The sequence below is a fragment of the Salvia hispanica genome, chromosome 5 (assembly GCF_029641045.1).
Source record: "Salvia hispanica isolate PSC_SH4W2 chromosome 5, Shi_PSC_v1, whole genome shotgun sequence".
Taxonomy (NCBI): domain Eukaryota; kingdom Viridiplantae; phylum Streptophyta; class Magnoliopsida; order Lamiales; family Lamiaceae; genus Salvia; species Salvia hispanica.
In genome coordinates, this window is record NC_142696.1 from 31,708,301 (window position 1) to 31,727,492 (window position 19,192).

Genomic DNA, 19,192 nt, shown 5'->3' on the forward strand with positions numbered 1-19,192 from the left:
TGAAAAGAAATAGAGTTTGAATCTTCTATGCATACCAAAATAAAATTCAGTATCAAATGTTTTAAATGTTTTATCCATAGAGCAATTTTTCCATTGACGCCTTTAGTCGTGGCAGGTGCGGTTGAGCCAGAGGGTGCTGAGGGAGCAGAGGCGGTTGAAGTACTCGCCGATGACCAGAAAACACTGCACGGCTTGGCGGGTCGTCAGATGCAGCCGCAGCTGGCGAAGGGTTTGCTGCTTCAAGATATCACCCTGTAATTAAAATTAAACCAACCATTTTTTTTTACTTTAATTAATTAAAGTATACAAAAATAATAACAAGAATAAAGATTGATGAGTGTTTATTACACAACTCATCATACATGAATGTTGATTATATGGAAAATTTAGGTTAGGTGATATATTTATGACAAATTAAATATGGAAAAGATATACTATGTGTGAAGGTGAAGTGTGTATGTGTGCGCGTGCGTGCATGTACCGCATGCGTCTGAATAGTAATGTTGTCCAACTTACGTTACAATTTAAAGTTCGCCAGCGCGTGTATATTATGCAAAGACACAATTAATAATATATGCATTTACCAGAAATAGATAACATGTAAGCATTTCACAGTAAGATTCGATATGGGATAAAGATAACATATAACTATGGTGTATTACATTTTATTGTATATTTATTAATACACAATACATCTCTTTTCTAATCTTCGTGCCAAAAAGAAATGACTCTACTACCGCGGAATGGAGGGAGTATTATATATTAATTCAATATTATCTCAATTTTATGATTTTCAGATTTTATAATCTAACTAAAACTTTAGAATTTTTAATAATTGAAAAATATAATTCACACTACACACATTGCACATGCACACACACTGCACATACTATACACTGTGGCAGATGCAAGATTTTTTCACCTTTCACTTTTATTTTTGGTATTGGAGCTCATATTCTACTAACTCATGTTCACTAATATTTTATTATAAAACTAATATATAAAAGTAAAACTCACATTTCACTGACTTTTTCAACTTAATTTCGACTATATTTCTATAAATTATTATATATGGACGAATGGTGTCTATAGTAAGAATAATATTTATAAAGAAATTCAATTTTTTTTTGTTTTGTTTTTATTCGTTCGAACCAAACCAAATAAAAAATTTAAATTTGCCAAATATTTAAATTGGACCAAACCAAAGTTCATATTCTTTGGGGACGGAGAGAGAGTATTTTGTTTGGTGTGTGTATAGTGTGTGAAGTTGGTAAATGTGTTGCAAAAATGATAAAAATTGTTTTTGGAGGAAAAGATGGGGTGGATCCCCTGCTATGGTGGGAACACAGCGGTGGCTGTTGTGCCTTCAAAAACGACGGCGTTTCCATTTAATTACCGCAGGCCGCAGCCTTTAACTTCTCAACTTTTGCAAACCTTAATCTTATCCATCTATTCATATTGCTTCTAGCTCTCGCCTGCCAGCTGCTCTCACCACTGTGTTAAAAAACACAGCTGGGCCTGCTGTGGCTAAAATGCAGACTTTTCCAAATGAAACGCATCGCAATTTGAGAGACAATTACCAGGATGAAAATAATATTAAAACCAATCGCTTCTTATTCTCTTTTCTTTCCTTTTTCACATTTGCTTTTATATTAGTATGAAATGGGCCAAGTCACTTTTACATAAATTACCACAGTCAAAAATTAATTAATAATTACACATTAATTAACCATTAACTTCATTTATGTAATTATTAATTAATTTTTCAGTGGATCATACTCATTTTTTTCAAATAATAAAAGAAAATTCTTCATCCCAACTAAGTTGAGTAAAATTTTTGAGAACAAAGATTAAGAATTTGTGTTAAAAAGTAGGTGATTGAATAAAGTAAGAGTGATTGATTTTTTATTTTTTTTTTGTCAAAAAAGAAAATTACTCAATTTGGCTGGGACATTCCAAAAAAGAATACGATTCAACTTAGTTGGAATGGAGGGAGTAATACGCAATTTTCTTATTATAAAACATTTTAAATAAAATATAACTTCTATTAAACTTAAAAATTAACACACTTATAAATTTGATCATGATATAATAAATCATTTCTCTAAATTTATAAATTGTATAATCCATCATTCATTCTATTTATATTTATATTTTATGTTTCAAACAATTTTTTATTCTTAAAGTGTACAAAGTCCATCATTTACTATTGAAAAAAATATAAATAATTTATTATATCTAGTAAAATATCTAGATGTACAAATAATGAATTGAATAATCGCTAGATCAATTAATTAATTAAATTAATTGAACGTTTGTGTTTGTATGTTGGATTAATGGATTTAACAAATAATTTCTTATATTATGATTGTAAACTAAATACTCCATAAAAAAGTCGTGTGTGATAACCGTGGCTATGTAAAAGTGACTTGGCCCACCTGCTAATAATATTAGGGCGTGTTCACTTTGCCTAAATTGGGCAATTCTTGCAAGAAATAGCCCAATTATGACCGTTTACTATACAAGATTTCATTTTTTTCAGCCGGCCAATTAGAAGGTGGCCCGCATTGTTCACGCCAATTGGGCATGATTTGATCCTTTCAAAATTGGTAAGATTTGCTATATGCATTAAATAGTGGACCAAGAATTGGTACTGAATTGACAAAACTAAACTTACTTTCCACCTCATCATCTCCTACACTTTGTTGTGCTCACGCAAATTACCCGGAGAGGATCACCTACGGCAAACCCTAATTCATCTCCTAATACATACACACATTATTATGTATGTGTGTATGTATTAGGAGATGAATTAGGGTACTACCATGGCACCGCCGTCGACGCTGGCATGTGACGGCTCGCCACCAACAACCTCCTCCATCCTCTCTCTCTCTCTCTGCGTCGGCTCCCTCCTGCAGACCCGACAATTCTTTCACCGCTCCCAGATTCGTCAACTCCGAGCCTTGGCCACCGTCAAGAGCTCGACAGCAGCGGCTCTAAAGCTCCGAGTCCTCCAGGGCAGTCCCTGCACGTCTCCCCAAACAAAACAAGATGATCTTTGATTTTGCTTTCAGTTCTCTTAATTCATACATCTCCGGCAACCTACTGCCATCAATCCTCTTCTCAACACAATAGACCTATAAAGGTGCCATTGAATTCCATATTTCCTTCTGGATTTGTTCGCAATCTCAAGGTCATGAAGAAAAACCAATTGAAGAGTTGAAGAAAAATACCAATTGACAGGTGCCTACACTCTCTCTCTCACCATTGAAGAGTTGAAGAAAAAACCAAGTGCTAAGAAAAAGGAATATGTTGAGGAATTAGCATGAGTCTGTATTCTAGCTTAGGATTGTTTATGGTAAACTATTTTGGGTTTGAGGTGAACAATTTTTTCGAGCATAACAATCGAAAAAAAATTTGGTTGTTCTGATTTGATTTTAGTATCAGCTGGTACTAGGATTAATTCTCGTTTTCGATTGTATAGAATTGTTGATTATGAATCTTTTTCATGAATATTGGAGTTTCGATGAAAAAAATTTTAAAAAAAAAGAAAAAGGGCTGGTTCTGTGCTTGCTCTCACACTCTACAGCACATCCGTTTACAAATGGTGAGGGTAAAATGGTCATTGTCATTTATATCTCTGTTGCATATTGAATTTATATCTAGTATACTGAACAGGTTATGTGTTAAAATGATAACCCTTCTTAAAGTGACACCGTGACATTACTTATACAATAATATTATAAACGTTACACAGCGATATTACAAACACTACACAACAATCTATAGATTGCTGTATAGTGTGTCGGATATTGCTGGACAAGAAAAATTGCTGGATAAAGACCAACAAATTGCTGGCCGTCTTCTTCAAATTTTATTTTTTATTTTTTTTGCCACGTGGCAACTTATTATTTGTCCTCGTATACAAATGATTGACTAGGAATGGTGGTATGGTGTTATTTTAAAGGGTGGTGGCACCCTAACATGCCCCTACTGAACATCTTAGTAGTATAAGAATTGAAAGAATGTCATTTATATCTTTCCAAAACTTATGCCCAAATCTTGACGGGCCCAAATCGACAGAAATGAAAAAAAGAAAAGTGAACACGCCCTTAAAGGAAATGTGAAAAAAGAAAGAAAAGAGAATAAGAAGAGGAAATGTGAAAAAGAAAGAAAGATAAGAAGTGACTGGTTTTAATATTATTTCCATCCTGATAATTGTCTCTCTAAAATTGGGCTGCGTTTCATTTGGAAAAGTATGCGTTTTAGCCTGCTGCCTGTTGAGTTTTTTAATGCAGCAGAAGATCCTTCCCCAAAAGGTAAAGGCTACAGTAATTAAATGGAAACGCCATCCTTTGAAGGCACATCCGCCCCTACTGTGTTTCCTACCACAGCAGGGGATCCACCCTGGAAAAGATATGTCTAGCTTATGCATCTTGCAATTTAGATTTCCGTTCAATTTTATTCCAAGTTTTACTCCAAAAAAAATGTCTAACAGAATATCTGAAAAATAAAATAGAGTTGGAATCTGCTAGCATACCAAAACAAAATTCAAAAAGAATATTATTCGTTATCAAATGTTTTTTCCATATGTAAAGCAATTTCTCCATTGCCGCCTTTAGTCGTGGCGGGTGCGGTTGAGCCAGAGGGTGCTGAGGGAGCGGAGACGGTTGAAGTACTCGTCGATGACCAGAAAACACTGAGCGGCTTGGCGGTTCGTCAGATGCAGAGGTAGGTGGCGAAGGGTTTGCTGCCTCAAGATATCACCCTGAAGTTAAACATAAATCAACCATTTTTTTACTTTAAGTAATTATAACAAGAATAAAGATTAATGAGTGTCTATTACACAACTCATCATACATGAATGTTGACTATATGGAAAGTTTAGGTTAGGTGATATATTTATGACAAATAAAATATGGAATAGATAAAAGGGAAAAAATATTTATGTACATAAATTATTATTTATTTACTAATAGTATAACTCTAAATAATACGAGTTTTAATGTGTGATTAGTTAAGTAACAGAGAAAGAGAAACTAGTCTATTTTTATAAGACACACGGAGTAATACTTTGAAAGGGATGGTGGACATTTTTATTTTTGTTATTTGATGGCATCTTTTTTCTGTTAAGAATTCTATAAAGATTCCTAACTAGAGATAAAATGGAATATATATGACTCGTCCAACTTATGTTACAATTTAAAGTTCGCTAACGCGTGTATATCATGCAAATTAAAGAAGCAATTAATAATAAATGCATTTACCAGAAATAGATAACAGGTAAGCATAGTAAGATTCGATATGGGATAATATGAAATTTAACGCGGTCTAATATATATTAATTTAAAATATAAATCTTAGCAATATTTTATCACTCATATTCAAACAAATTGAAGATATACAAGAACCTATAGTTGGGTGAACTTTTTCACTGTATTTTTATGTCAAAGATTAGTGATATTTACATCTTCAAATTGTATCCACATATATATTAGTGGTACTAGTGAAATATTTTTGAACATAAACACACACATGTACATACTATAGTAGATGTTACAAATCCGAACACTGACATTTTTTTCCCATTTTTATACAGTGAAATAAAGCAACATATGCATCATCAATTCAATATATATAATAATTAACTTAATTAAGCCATGGAATTTTTCTGCTGACCAAGGGAACTAAATGTTTAATTAAACATTATTCAAGGAAAATGTTGTTTAATTAGAAAATCCACTCTGTATAAACAATAATACTAAATTTAATTATCAAAAAAAATAATTACCCGTGTGACAACGCCTTGGAGAGCAGAGACTTGTTTAGTGGCAATAGACATTTGTGTCATGTAATCGTTCAGATTTGGTGGCATAGTGAGAGTGCCACCGACGATGGTTTTGGTCAGAGATCGATCCAACGTCTCGAACCCATCAGTAATCGCCTCTTCATCTTCTTCGGCCGACCGCTGCAATCCACAAAGCGCCACCCGTTGCTGCTCCGTCAAGCCCTCCACCTCATCCAGCGCTATCTGATTGAGAGATTGATTCAATTTTCTATCTTCTAAAAATTTCAATTTAGGGATTTTCTGATTTTAGGGATTTTCTGATTTTAGGGTTTTTTGAATTTAGGGTTTCTTGTACCTTGATGACCACTGACGGCCGGAAACCGCCCATCCACATAAAGCACCGCTCTGCCGGTGCCTTCCACATTCCGGAGAAGACGTGGAAGACATCGTCCTGGACGGCCTTGCTCTTGAGGCTCACGATCTGGTCGTAGTGGGCCAACCAGTTGTCGATGACGTTACCTAGCTCGTTCTCTGGCCAGTACCTCAGTTCCACCGTCAGGCAATGGTGCACCTCCAGCCATTGCGCGTACTCCATATCAAATTGTGCCGCGCCTGGAATCAATTCATTAATTCTTTAATTAATGTAACGCCCTCAAATATCACGCCTTGCGACTTTTCACCAACCACGCACATGGGTTGGGATAAATTTCCTCATCCTTAATTTTTTTTAATTAAGAAAGAATTGTACCCGAAATTATGTTGGTGCAAGGGAGGTCTTGCTCTCCCGCATTCTCATTCCCACCCAATAAAATTTCCTATAGCAAAAAATGTACATTTGGAGAATCTTTTTAGCTATATATGGGATTTGGATTTAAGAGAAATATAGTTAAATTAATTCAAATTAAATATGACTACTTGTGCTCCAGCATTTTGAATTTTCAGCTTTAACTGATCTAGCTCTATTTTTTTGGACTCCAAGTCTTGAACATGAGCCTGCATTAATAATAAACAAAGATGAAAGAAATTATATATTTTATCATAGATTAGTTAATTAATAAAAAATGAAACTAAATTTCTTATTGTTTTGTCTAACTAAAAACATGCCTTTTTCTTAAGCCTGCTTTTTCTTGCTGCTTCTCTGTTCTTAGCAAGCCTACTCAATGTCTGTATTTCCAAAAACAAATCATTTCACGAAAAAACATATTTAATAATTTTTAAAAAACTTACTGTGTAAAATATTAAGCGAAAATACCTTTAGATCAGTTGACTTTTGAGCATCTTGCTCTACAGTAGGCCTTTGGTAGTTTATCCCACGCTGAAATTAAATAATTTAAAATAAAAATAATCAAAATAAAGAAATTAATTATTCCAAGCACAAAATTTCACTTATATACTTAAATATCAACAGTAGTTAATGGGGAATCATTTAGATTTATTAAAAATAGCCATTTTTTATATTTAATTAATACAGTAATTTAATATCATAACCTGAACTACGCTGGCAGATTCTTGAACATCATTTCTAGGGTTAGATGCCTCAAATGGTGTTTGCGAACCACTGCTTCCCTACCAAAAACACAAGATTAATTGATTCGGAGAAACCCCATTATCATAAATCGAGAGTTTAAACAAGCCAATAATGAAAATACTCCCTCATTTTTTAAAAATAGCAATTATTTTCATTTTGGGCCGTTCTTTAAAAATATAAACTTTAGAATCTTTCTATTTTAGGACATGGACCCCACAATCCATTAACTCTATTTTCTATACTTTTTCTCTTCTTCTCTCTTACTTTACTCATTTTTATTTTTCTCTCTCTTACTTTACTAATTTTTATCACTTACTTTACCAATTGTACATAAAACCTCGTGCCGTTTCAAATGTTTCTATTCTTTTAATACGGAGGGAGTAAGAAAATGTTTTTTTTAAAATTCTAATTACCGTAAAAATTGGTTCACCATGCAGGGCCTGAGAAGGGATAATGCTGAGAGTGTGCCGGTTCATCTCTGCATAAATTCAGACACAAATTAATTTAATTGAATGTAAATTAGCCAATTAAATTAAAATCGGACAATAATTTTTTATTAAAAAGGCTAAACAAATTGAAACCAAATATTGGTTGTACATGAAAAAAGTTAGCAAAAAAATCACATTTCAGAATTTGAGAAAATAAAAACATAGTGGCTTCAAATGAAAAATATTTCTCTCATGAAGAATCAGAATCTCTAGAAATCTAAAGAAAAATTTTGATTTTGTAAAATCTCAAAAAGAAATAAAATTGATATAGGTGTATATGAATGTTTACGACGTTGATCTTGAGACGAAGATGGATCTTGGCCGTTGAGGTAACCGTATTGACAGGGAGTTTGATCCAAATAGCCTGATTCGTAAGCGCCGGATTCTTTGCTTCTGCAAAATATTCCACATCAACAAATCATGCTTAATTAAAATATATATTAGAAAAATAAATTAGAAAAAAAAAAGGCCCAAGTTGCTTACCTATTGAAGGGTATGGCTGATGAGGATGATGGCATCATCCCAAATGAAAACATGGAATTATTATATAGATTTTGATGATGATGATGATGATGATTGATTTGATTATCGTGTTGCATCTGAAGATGTTGAGCTATTTGTGCAGAGTGAGAGTGATGAAGCTCGTTGCTACTGACTTTGTTTGAAGCCATGAGAGGGGAAGAGAGAGAGATGGGATCTAGAGAGAGAGATGAGGTCTAGAGAGAGATAGAGAGGGAACTCTTTCTTTTCTTGGTTGCTCAAAACCTAGTATTTTGTTCTCATTTTATAGAGAAATTGGAGCTCAACATAATGTAGATAGAGACAAATGAAATTTAGAAAGAGAGTGAGAGGCAGTTATGGAGTAATCAAAAGAGAGGAGGATGGTATAAAAAATGGGAAAATGAATTGAATGCAAAGAGAAAAGACAAACCCTATTTAAGCTTTTCTCTATAAGAAAGAAGACTTTCATTTCCCAAATTCAACTTTCATACAATTCCATTTAATTTCACACCCTCTCTCTTAAAAAAATGGTTTAAGTTTATTTATTTGGGAGTGTGGAGATAAGAAGTCTGATAAATAGATGCCATGTTGGTATAGTTTTTTGTCACTAGAAATTAATGTATGTTATGTGTGTATTTTGTTTCTCTTTTCTATATGTTTCTAATATACTTCGTCTGGCCCGGCTAAGATACATTTCATAGCCGGCAGATTTTAGGAATTGTTGGTTTATCAGTTTAATTAGAGAGAGAAAAGACTGATGTAAGTAATAAATGGAGAGAGAGAGTTGAATTGGAGAGGAAAAAAGTGATTGAGTGTATTAATTGGAGAGAGATAAATTTTCCAAAAATAGAAATGTGTCATCATAGTTGGCTTGGGACAAACTAAAAAGAAAAGTGTGTCTAGAGCTGGGTCGATACGGAAATGTTGTATCATATATTGTACCTAAAATACCGGTATGAAAGAATTTCATACCGTTACCATACCAGAAGTTTCGGTATATATATCACTATCGAAAGAATTTCATATTGTTATCCACCTAAATGGACCGTTGGATACGCGAAGCACGAACTTAAGGACCGTTGGAGATGTTCTGGGCGGCTGATGCAAACCCAACGTCTCGCTGACAATGTTCTGGAGAGACAGGTCACCTTCAACAAACCAAGAGAGACATTCTAGATGGACAGTTCGAACCATCGGAACGTTGGGTTCATAGACGACATACTCATCGGGCTACTAGGTGAAGAACTCTATAGACTAGAAACGATTTGGAGTGCATTTTCAATTCCTCTCTTCGTCCGAGCTCAATTATCAACAGACTTGATCTGTTGCTAAGTTACTCCCTAAACTTTTAGTAGCATAATTTAATTCTTCATCCGTCCCACTCTAAGTGGAGCATTTCTAGTTTGGCACAAAATTTAATATAGTACTCCCTCCATTCACCAATACAAGACCAATTTGATCGGGCACGGGTTGTAAGAAATATAGTAGAAAGTGACTGGAAAATGTTAGTGGAAGGTGGGTGCTACTTTTATATATTAGTTTTATAGTGAAATGTGAGTGAAATAAAATTAGTGGAATGTGGAGTCCATTACCCAAAGTGGTAAAAAAACAAATGAGACATTTATTGGTGGACGGACGAAAATGACAAAATGAGACATTTATTGGTGGATTGAACAATGTAAGAGAGAAGGAAAAAGTAGAAAGAATGATGTTTCTATATTTAGAACTATGATATTTAGAATAGACATCCTAAAAGAAAAAATGTGGCACTTAGAGTGGGACGAAGGGAGTATGTTGCTAAAATTTAACAATGACCAAATGAACAATTGTATAAATCTTTTGCTAATCCGTTGCTAACCATTTTTACTAGTGAAATTATGACAATTAGTAGCGAAATTTGCTGTTGGTAAATGGAGTAGTATTTTTTGGAGTGTTTGTTAAGGATCTATCTATGCTAATAAAATTCATTACGGATAATGATCTACATGCAAATCATATTGTCAAATATTATTTTTGTAGTTCATTCAAAGTATTAAATAATTAACTCATTGCTATATACTCCTTTCATCCCACTCTAACCGAATTACTTTCCTTTTTAGGATGTTCCACCTAAAATGAGTCATTTCCTTTTTAGCGAAAAATAATACTTATAGGCACAAGATTTAAGAAAATAATGTTTGATGAGTTAAGTGGAGTGAGAATAATGTAGAGATATGAAAAAGAATAAAACAAGGGAGTGAGAATAAAGTAGAGAGATGAAAAAAGAATAAAATAAAGGTGAGAGAATAAAGTATGAGAGGGGAAATACAATAAGAGAGAGTAAATGTGTTGTCTTTTGCTAAAAGGGAAACGACTTACTTAAAAAGTGGAATACGACTCACTTATAGTGAATGGAGAGAGTAGCTTTATTCTCCCACCTACATTATTCTCTTTATTCCTCTACTCGTAATTCTCTCATTATTTATCCTCCCTCCACTTAACTCTTTAAATATCAATTTTTTAAATTCTGTGTTTAAGGAAAGCACGTCAATTATGACTGGACAAAGAAAATATGTTTTTGAGAGTTAAGGGTCGGCACTAGGGAAACTATCACTCACATACAATAATCTATGCGATCAAGAGTCGTGTTGTTTTGGTAACAATTCTCGCTTCAAAATAATCAGGATACTTTTGCTTTGAAATATAAAAAATTATAACAAAAATTAAATATAAAGAAAATTTTCTTTGTATAAAATATAAATATTTCTCTCTTCTTTTCAATCTCCTTATCTATAAAATGAATGTTATCACTTCCCATTCATCATTTTCCGTTTAAAATGGGATACTTTTTTCACATGCATTTTTATCACTTTAATATCTCATGTTAAAATACAATATACTCGCTTCGTCTAACAAAAATAGAAACACGTAAGATAATACGAATTTTAATGCATAATTAGTGCATTACAAGAATGACAAAGAATAAGTTTATATTAGTGGAGAATGAGTACTATATGAGTTCAATCTCATACCAAAAATAGAAATGGAGTATTTTATATGACAAAAATGATGAAATCTGTTTTAATAAAGATTCGCCAGAGAGAAGGATGGAAAATGGACAGTAAACATAGATCTTGTTTGGACCTATATATATAAAGAAAGAGAATTGTAAAAAAATAACAAATCCCTAATTATAATAAATAAAAAATCACCGAAAGAGATTTATGATTTTTAGTGCAAGGCCATGCTAAATTATATTCATATGTTCACTCTGATCTCTTTAACTTCACGAAGCTATGTAAGATGAACTATGTGTGTCTTCATAATGAAAAAAATATAAATATTAATGAATTGTATTATACCATAATTAAAAAAAAAAACTGAATTAAGTATAGTACATTAAGAGCATCTCTAATGGCTCCTGGACTAGCAATAGGCTAGCAATAGCTTAGCCAAAAACTCCTCCTGCCACATCATCTAGGCTCTAGGGCTAGAAACTGTCTGCCACATCATCAGGATAAGAAACTGGACTAGCACTAGGACTAGCCATAATAAATAAAATTATTAAAAACAAATAAATTACAATCACGCAAAATACGGAATTAAATTTACGACACAGATACGGGAAAATGCAATAATTTTATTTAAATTAAAAAAATGTACATTAAAAAAAATTTACATAATTATAAAAAAAATACCCTCCTGCTTCCACACACGAGCCCCGCCTCACTCCTTGTCGCCGCCGTCGCCGCTACCCGGGACCCCCAAATCTGCCGCATCTGAGTCCCCGGCGTCTCTCGCCTCTCTACGTGCGCTAGCCAAATCGGCCCACATACCTTGGAGGAGGTCAAAAAGAAACTTTTTCTCCACAAGGTCAGTTGCCGCTTTCCATTCGCCTATGTTTTCCACATGTTCACCTGCGTTTGTTGATGCGCGAGGCGGGAGAGCTCGACTGAAGAATGGCCAGTAGGGGGGATGCCGACTGGGCCTCCTGGGACCCGTGGGCGACTCCCCTAGCTCCCCGCTGTGCCCTCTTTTGACCAACCGGGCGAGTGCGGCGAGTAAACGATGGATTGGACGGAAAATCCTGAGCATCGTCGGGGAGCTCGTGGGAACCACCGCTACTGCTGTAATCACCGGCGAGGTTCAGCCGCTGGTTCTTCGGCCAGCCAGCATCGACACCCACCCGAAATTCTCAGAATCCATCAGCACCTCATAGCAGTTCCAGTAGGAGAACTCCTTATAAACCCCCGTCAAGGAGAAGGCGGCCTCCGGCATCCTCCTCACATCGTCGTCAGTTTGGCCACTAGTCTTCATGCGGAGGTGGTTGGCGTACAAGCCCGCAAATCGGGAGACCGCAGCCCTGATTCGGTCCCACTGCTTTCGGCACTTCTCCCTGCTGTGTTGCTTTCCCTCCGGGCAAAATGTCTTGTAGGTTGCTGCTATTTTAGCCCACACGTTGATGACCCTCTGATTGTTCGAATGGAGAGGATCATCGCAAACACTCACCCAAGCCTTGGACAGCGCGACGTTCTCGTCATCCGTCCACTTCCTCCGTACCTTAGCCGAACTGCCGTTATTAGCCAGCTGCGACGACTCGTCGACCACCCCTTTGCCCTTGCCCCTCTTCTTCTTCGGTGCGCCCCGACCCTTACCCCGACCTACTCCCCCTATTTGAATGGGAGAGTCCGCATCCTCGAGATCTATCCCCAACTCCTCTAAGGAGAAAGTTTCAAGCCCAGTGAATTGCGTCTCCGCTGGGGTCGATGTGTTGGGAAGAAGCAGTCAAAAAGTCAAGACTGGGGCTATAGATATTGTCCCCCGCTTCCCCTGCATCCCCGGCTGCCACTCCGGCATCACCTGCATCCCCGGCATACACCCCGGCATCATCTGCATCCCCTGCACCCCCTGCCACCCCGGCATACTACTACCCCCGGCTGCCATCCCCAACATCATCTGCGGCCAAGGGTACATATTGTAGTACTGCCCATCGGACCCCATTCACCTCCCACGGTACTCGTGGGAGTTTGCGACCCGCTTGTCACTGGAGGCACTGGAGTAGAATCGTTGTTGTTCTCCATTTCGCGTTATTGCTCTTGTACAGAATTTAAGAGAGAGAGAAATTCGTTAAAACAAGTGGTGTCAATGAAAATAACGTGCAGATCGCGTATATATAGGGTTTCGAAAATTAAAAAAAAATGGCGCTGGCCGATCGGGAGCCTACAAAGGCGGCCAGCGGATCGGCTATCGCTCGTGAATTGATGTGGGCTAGCCGATCGGCTTGCCGATTTTCCACTCGCCAGTTGCAATGGTCGGCTAGCGGACCAGCCAGCGCCCGGGAATCGACTAGCCGGCCCGCTAGCCGCTATTGGAGATGCTCTAATAACACAGCACAAAATGAACTTAGCGCATCATTTTAGTGACCAAATATAAAAAGTCTTCTCAAAATCTATCACACTTAGTATAAAATGAACAATGTGTGGAATCAATTATTTTGTACCTTAGTGGCAAATTTTTATAAGTTGAACTATTTGTTTCTTCGAGAAGAGATAGAAAATTGGGAAAAGTGTGTAGATCTTAATATAATGGACATTTATTTTCTTTAAGAATTTGGAACCTTGATTTATATACCCAAACACTATTGATTTATTTGTTTTATGGTTAATTATGCAAAAAAAAGGTTTTGATTAGAAAGCAATTAATGGCCCATATGTTGAGGCCCACCTAAAATGGACTAGAATTTTATACTTATATCAAATCAAAAAGCTTAGTACTGGCGTATATATTTCTGGTGGAGCACATAACCATTTTCCTAGTTTCTAATTAGTAATTTATGTCAATGGAGAATGGCGGTTTTTGGATGATAGAAAAATATTCAGAAGTTAACCTGTTGAATAAAATTTAGTACAATTTTATAGTTAATTATTAGTGAAAAGATAAATTAAAAGTCTAGGTGACAAAAGTAGATTATAGAATCGGAAGAAATTCGTTATTGACTGGACCGTCTAATTGGGCCCTGATTTATTCCATAAAACTGAACTAAAATTGGCCCTTTTTTAAGAAATTTGAACTTTTTTTTTTCTGTAAGATGCAAAAGATGTTAATTCATTCCATAAAAAAATTTAGAAAAACAGGGTGTGAGGGATATAGATTGCACAATAAATAGTCAAATGCTCCGAGCATAACTGATTCAGGAAAAGTACATTTCAAAAACAAAACTTTTTCCTTTCCATTCGTAGTCCGTATTTAATTTCATGTTATCCCACTTGACGAAGAAAATAAATGAATCAAGATGAACGGATTAATTCTATAGATGAAACAAAAGGAATCACTTTTAGATTTTAATCAGGAAGTTCTATTCCTTCTTTTGGAGATGATTTAAGTAGAAAATAGTTAAAGATTAAAAAAAATAGAATCAATATGGACAAAAAAAGTTAGAAAAATTGTTTCTAAATCTACGCACTGATTGATATGGGATAGTTGGTTTAGTTGCATTTCATTGAAATGCACAATGTGAACTAGAGATCAGAATTGGGGAGAGCCGAGCCTCCTTTGAGATAGGAAGATGTATGTGCCTAATTTAATCCCAATAGCATCCTTCTTGTTGTGCATCGTCGTGTGCTCGTACTCCCTAGTCACACCGGGCTTCTCTAACGCGGTGTTCCTATGCCTTGAGCTCTTCTTAGTTCTTCCCACTCAATCGGATAGTATAATGTAGTACACCTTATATGCAATATAATGTGTCCAATCCTATTAGACTTGCATTCTTATTTTAATTTTGTTCGACTTCCATATGAGAAATTACTTAGGGAACACACTAGTCCTCCGTTACAAGGGATATTGGATTTTTATTATTAACTAGTATCACGCCTATACTATAAACAGATTAATAACAAAATTAAATTTGAAACAAATCATATAATATAATGTTTAAACATTAAATCATGGAGTATGAAGATAAAAATCTATTACAATAGAGAATTAAACACAACTAATAATTATTCATCAGTTTTAAAACTTCTTTTTACACTACATTAACTTTAAAATTAAAATCAATCTTGTATATACTTAGGGTCCAATTCTTCCATAATCAATCTTGCATATACATCCGCTTGCTTCTTAATATTCGACAGCTTGTTTACGGAGGCACTTATTGTAATAATCTGCAATTAATTATATTATAAATTATGATGATCGAAAGTCAGTGTATAAACATTAATAAATCTAGACAATAATAAAAATAGTATAGTGGATTATTATTGCTGCTTACCTCTTTGACTTCCTCCTCTGTGATTCTCGCATCAGATCTTTATCAACCCTGCGCGGAGAAAAAAATTTATAGAATGTGATGTGCAATTAATGAGTTTCCGATCGTGACACATTCTTTTCTTTTTCACAACTTACATGTACAATAATTAATGCTAATAAAGAACAATACCATAATTAATAATATTCTGCACCTAGCCACTTACGATCTCTATCACTCAAGCTGACTCTTTTTTACTTCAAGTTCCCATTTTGCTTTGTTAATTCCTCTTCGTGGAGCAAAGGTGGGAAAAGAAGTTTTGATGGCTAGAGTACTATACTAACAAACCGATTGGTTCTCACTTCTCACACTGTTCTCACTTCTCACACTAAAATTGTACTATAAGAAATGCAAAAACCAATTTTGCTGTGGGAGAAATCCAATCACACCTTTTTGATTCTCTAAGTGGATCTGTTCGGTCACATATGTAATAGTAGTAGATTAATAAGGCACCAAACTCTGACCTGCATAAGATAATCCCAAAGCATATGAATAAACAAAAGAAACTAAATCCTAACTCATTCCAAATCTGGATTTATAAAGCTAAGAACTTAAAACTACACACATACATGGCTATTAAAGTCAACCGATTCTCCAGCAAGAATGACTCATCCAGCGTAAGAAACCCGAAATATAAGAAACCCGAAATATAATGAAGTCAGTCGCATAAGGTGACATACCATCAGAGTAAGTTCAGATCATATCTCACAAACCTTATGAATTGTTAAGTGCAGTCATTAATGCCAAAGGATTACAATATTTTTAGAGAACAATATGCAATAACTAATTGATGAGAAACATGCAACATTATGCCACTAACTATACCACTAATCCACTAACTATGGAAACTAAATAACCAACTCTTATCCACTAATTATGAAAACGAAAATTCCACTCAAATGACAATGACATAAGTCAATTTCAAGAATAGATTTTTGCGAGCTGCGAGTTGTGGCAGTTAGCTATTCATTGTGATGATCTCCCAGTTCTTCGTTTTTTCGCAGAGAGTCGATAACATCGTCTTATGAGACTATATGCTCTTTTCTTTCTATTCGAAAATCGCAGTACATTCTCAATATATCTTTTCTCTTTGTAGCGACTCTAACAGCACCTGACATACGATATGGTTATCATGCTCGATGCTCAATCGGCTACATTCGAAAGATCACATTCAAGGGAAGCATTTCTACTAATTGGAGATAAGTTAGAAATGAACTTACACAATATGTAGAAATCTGACGGATCTTTGGCTCCTTTTTGAAAAATTGTGGGCAACAGATGAAATTAATAAATAAAAGCGATAGCTTTTGTTTAACATTGCATGATTTTTATACGTAAATAAGTATTTGTACCAACTCTAGCTCTTAGTAATTATGCCACTAACGATGTCACTAATTCATTAACTATGGAAACTAAATAACCAACTCTTATCCACTAATTATGAAACTAAATAATTGACTCTAAACTAAAACACGTTGTCTTCAACATTCATATTTATATTTAAATAATAATATCTATTTTAAAAGGACATTTTCCTAAATATCCCCAAATCTCCCCATATTTTTCTAAATATCCCCAAAACTCTCATTTTATATATTGTATAGATATCCCCAAAACTCGCATTTTATATATTGTATAGATATTTTACTTGTTGTTTAAGGAATGTTCAAAGAAACATGTTTTCGTGTAGCCACTCTATTTATTCTTACCACTTAATTAATGACCATTTTAACAATGTACAATATTTAACTAATTTTACAGTAGGCCAATGTTTGATTATTACAGAACTAATTTTAAATAAAAATTGCAAAATCAAAACACAAAAGATAATTAATAGACAAAATAATGTTCATTATTAATTCATTAATATTTTCTATGATATGTTTGTCACTGAAAATTCTAAAATAAACTAAAACAAACTATCAGTGACCTTCGTCTTATAAACTAAAACAAACTAACAGTGGCCACGTCTCGTCTCTCCTTCTTCGCAATGGGGAATTCCGTAGAGCCATCGTGGACCGCAGTGGAAGGAACCTCCTTCGTCACACCGTGACAAGATATGTTGTAAATCTTAATTCTTCGACTCTAACTCACGATATTTGTAATTTGAACTCGAGGGTTGCTTTTTCTTCTTGGTCTCTAATTTGTATTATAAAAGGAAAATACCTTGATGATGAACTGAATATAATTGTTAAATTGTTCAAAAATGTTTGTTCATTTGTGTATATGATAGTACTCCCTCTCTGTCCTAGCTAAGATGACACATTTCTTGTTCGTTTAACAAAGAAGTTGAATTATAATTCCAAGTGTGTGTAACAATGTGTGTGTAGTGCGTGTGTGAAGGTGAAGCGTGTGCGCATGCGTGTGCGTGTGAATAGGAATGTTCACTATAAGGAAATTGTATGTTAGATGATATATTTATAACAAATTAAATATTTAAAAGATTAAAGAGAAAAAGTTCATAAAGTATCTTTACATAGTTATGTCAGCCAGCTGCAGATGGCGACACACATCCGGTACTCGTTGACTGCACCCCTCAGCTCCACCATCAGACGGTGATGCTCCTCCAGCCATTGCGCGTACTCCATATCAAAAAGTGTCACACCTAAAAAAAAAACGCAGAATCAATTCATTAATTCATTAATTAATGCAACACCCTTGAGTATCATGCCCTGTGTGACTTTTCTCACGCAGCTGCAATTCACCAATCGCACACATGGGTTGGGATAAATTTTCTCATCCTTAATTTTTTTCAATTAAGAAAGAATTGTACCTGAATTTATGTTGGTAAAGGGAGGCCTTGCCGCATTCTCATTTCCACCCAATAAAATTCCCTATAGCAAAAAAAGGAACATTTGGAGAATCTTTTTAACTATATATGAGATTGGGATTTAAGAGAAAAATAGTTAAATTAATGGAAATTAAATATAACTACTTGTACTCTAGCATTTTGAATTACATATTTTCTCATAGATTAGTTAATTAATGAAAAATGAAACTAATTTCTTGCTTTTTTTGTCTAAATTAAAAACATGCACTTTTTCCTAAGCCTGTTTTTTATTGTTGCTTCTCTACTCTGGGCAAGCCTTCTCAATGTGTGTTTTAGTGTGTGTGTGAAGTGTGTAGTGTGTGCGTGCACGTGCACGCGCATGAGCGTGTACGTGTGCGTGCATGTGCGTTTTCCGCATGCGTGTGAATAGTAATGTTGACTAAAGTTAATTTTATGATAGATGATATATTTATAACAAGTTAAATATGAAAAAAGATAAAAGAGAAAAAACATTTATGTGCATAAAGTATATATACATAGTATGCCAACCCGTTGTCAATGGCGACACACATCTCGTTCTTCGGCCGATACTCGTTGACCACACCCCTCAGCTCCACCATCACGCGGTGGTGCTCCTCTAGCCATCGTGCATACTTCATATCAAATAGCGCCGCACCTAGAAAATATGCATAATTAATTCAACACCCTCGAGATGCACACCCAGTTCGACTTTTCTCACGCAGCCGCAATTCACCAACCACAAACATAGGTGGGATAAATTTTCTCATCCTTACTTTTTTTTAATTAAAAAAAATTGTACTCACAATTATGT

At 35.0% G+C, this 19,192-nt stretch overlaps 1 protein-coding gene and 1 long non-coding RNA gene across 2 annotated transcripts; both read right to left on the reverse strand.

Moving 5' to 3' along the window:
* Positions 1–4,488: 4,488 nt before the first annotated feature.
* On the reverse strand, positions 4,489–8,322 carry LOC125189516 (bZIP transcription factor TGA10-like). The gene is made up of 11 exons (XM_089059201.1): positions 8,288–8,322; positions 8,094–8,197; positions 7,730–7,794; positions 7,277–7,354; positions 7,041–7,103; positions 6,893–6,952; positions 6,704–6,781; positions 6,537–6,603; positions 6,144–6,400; positions 5,792–6,031; positions 4,489–4,768 (listed from the first exon to the last, which is right to left on the reverse strand). Exons 1-11 carry the CDS (start codon positions 8,320–8,322, stop codon positions 4,619–4,621), a joined length of 1,197 nt encoding a protein of 398 aa, XP_088915327.1. The 3' UTR covers positions 4,489–4,618.
* Positions 8,323–18,071: 9,749 nt separating this feature from the next.
* LOC148926647 (uncharacterized) lies at positions 18,072–19,029 on the reverse strand. Its single transcript, XR_016130429.1, has 3 exons — positions 18,910–19,029; positions 18,364–18,424; positions 18,072–18,195 (listed from the first exon to the last, which is right to left on the reverse strand). It is a non-coding gene; the product is annotated as an uncharacterized LOC148926647 (long non-coding RNA).
* Positions 19,030–19,192: the final 163 nt, after the last annotated feature.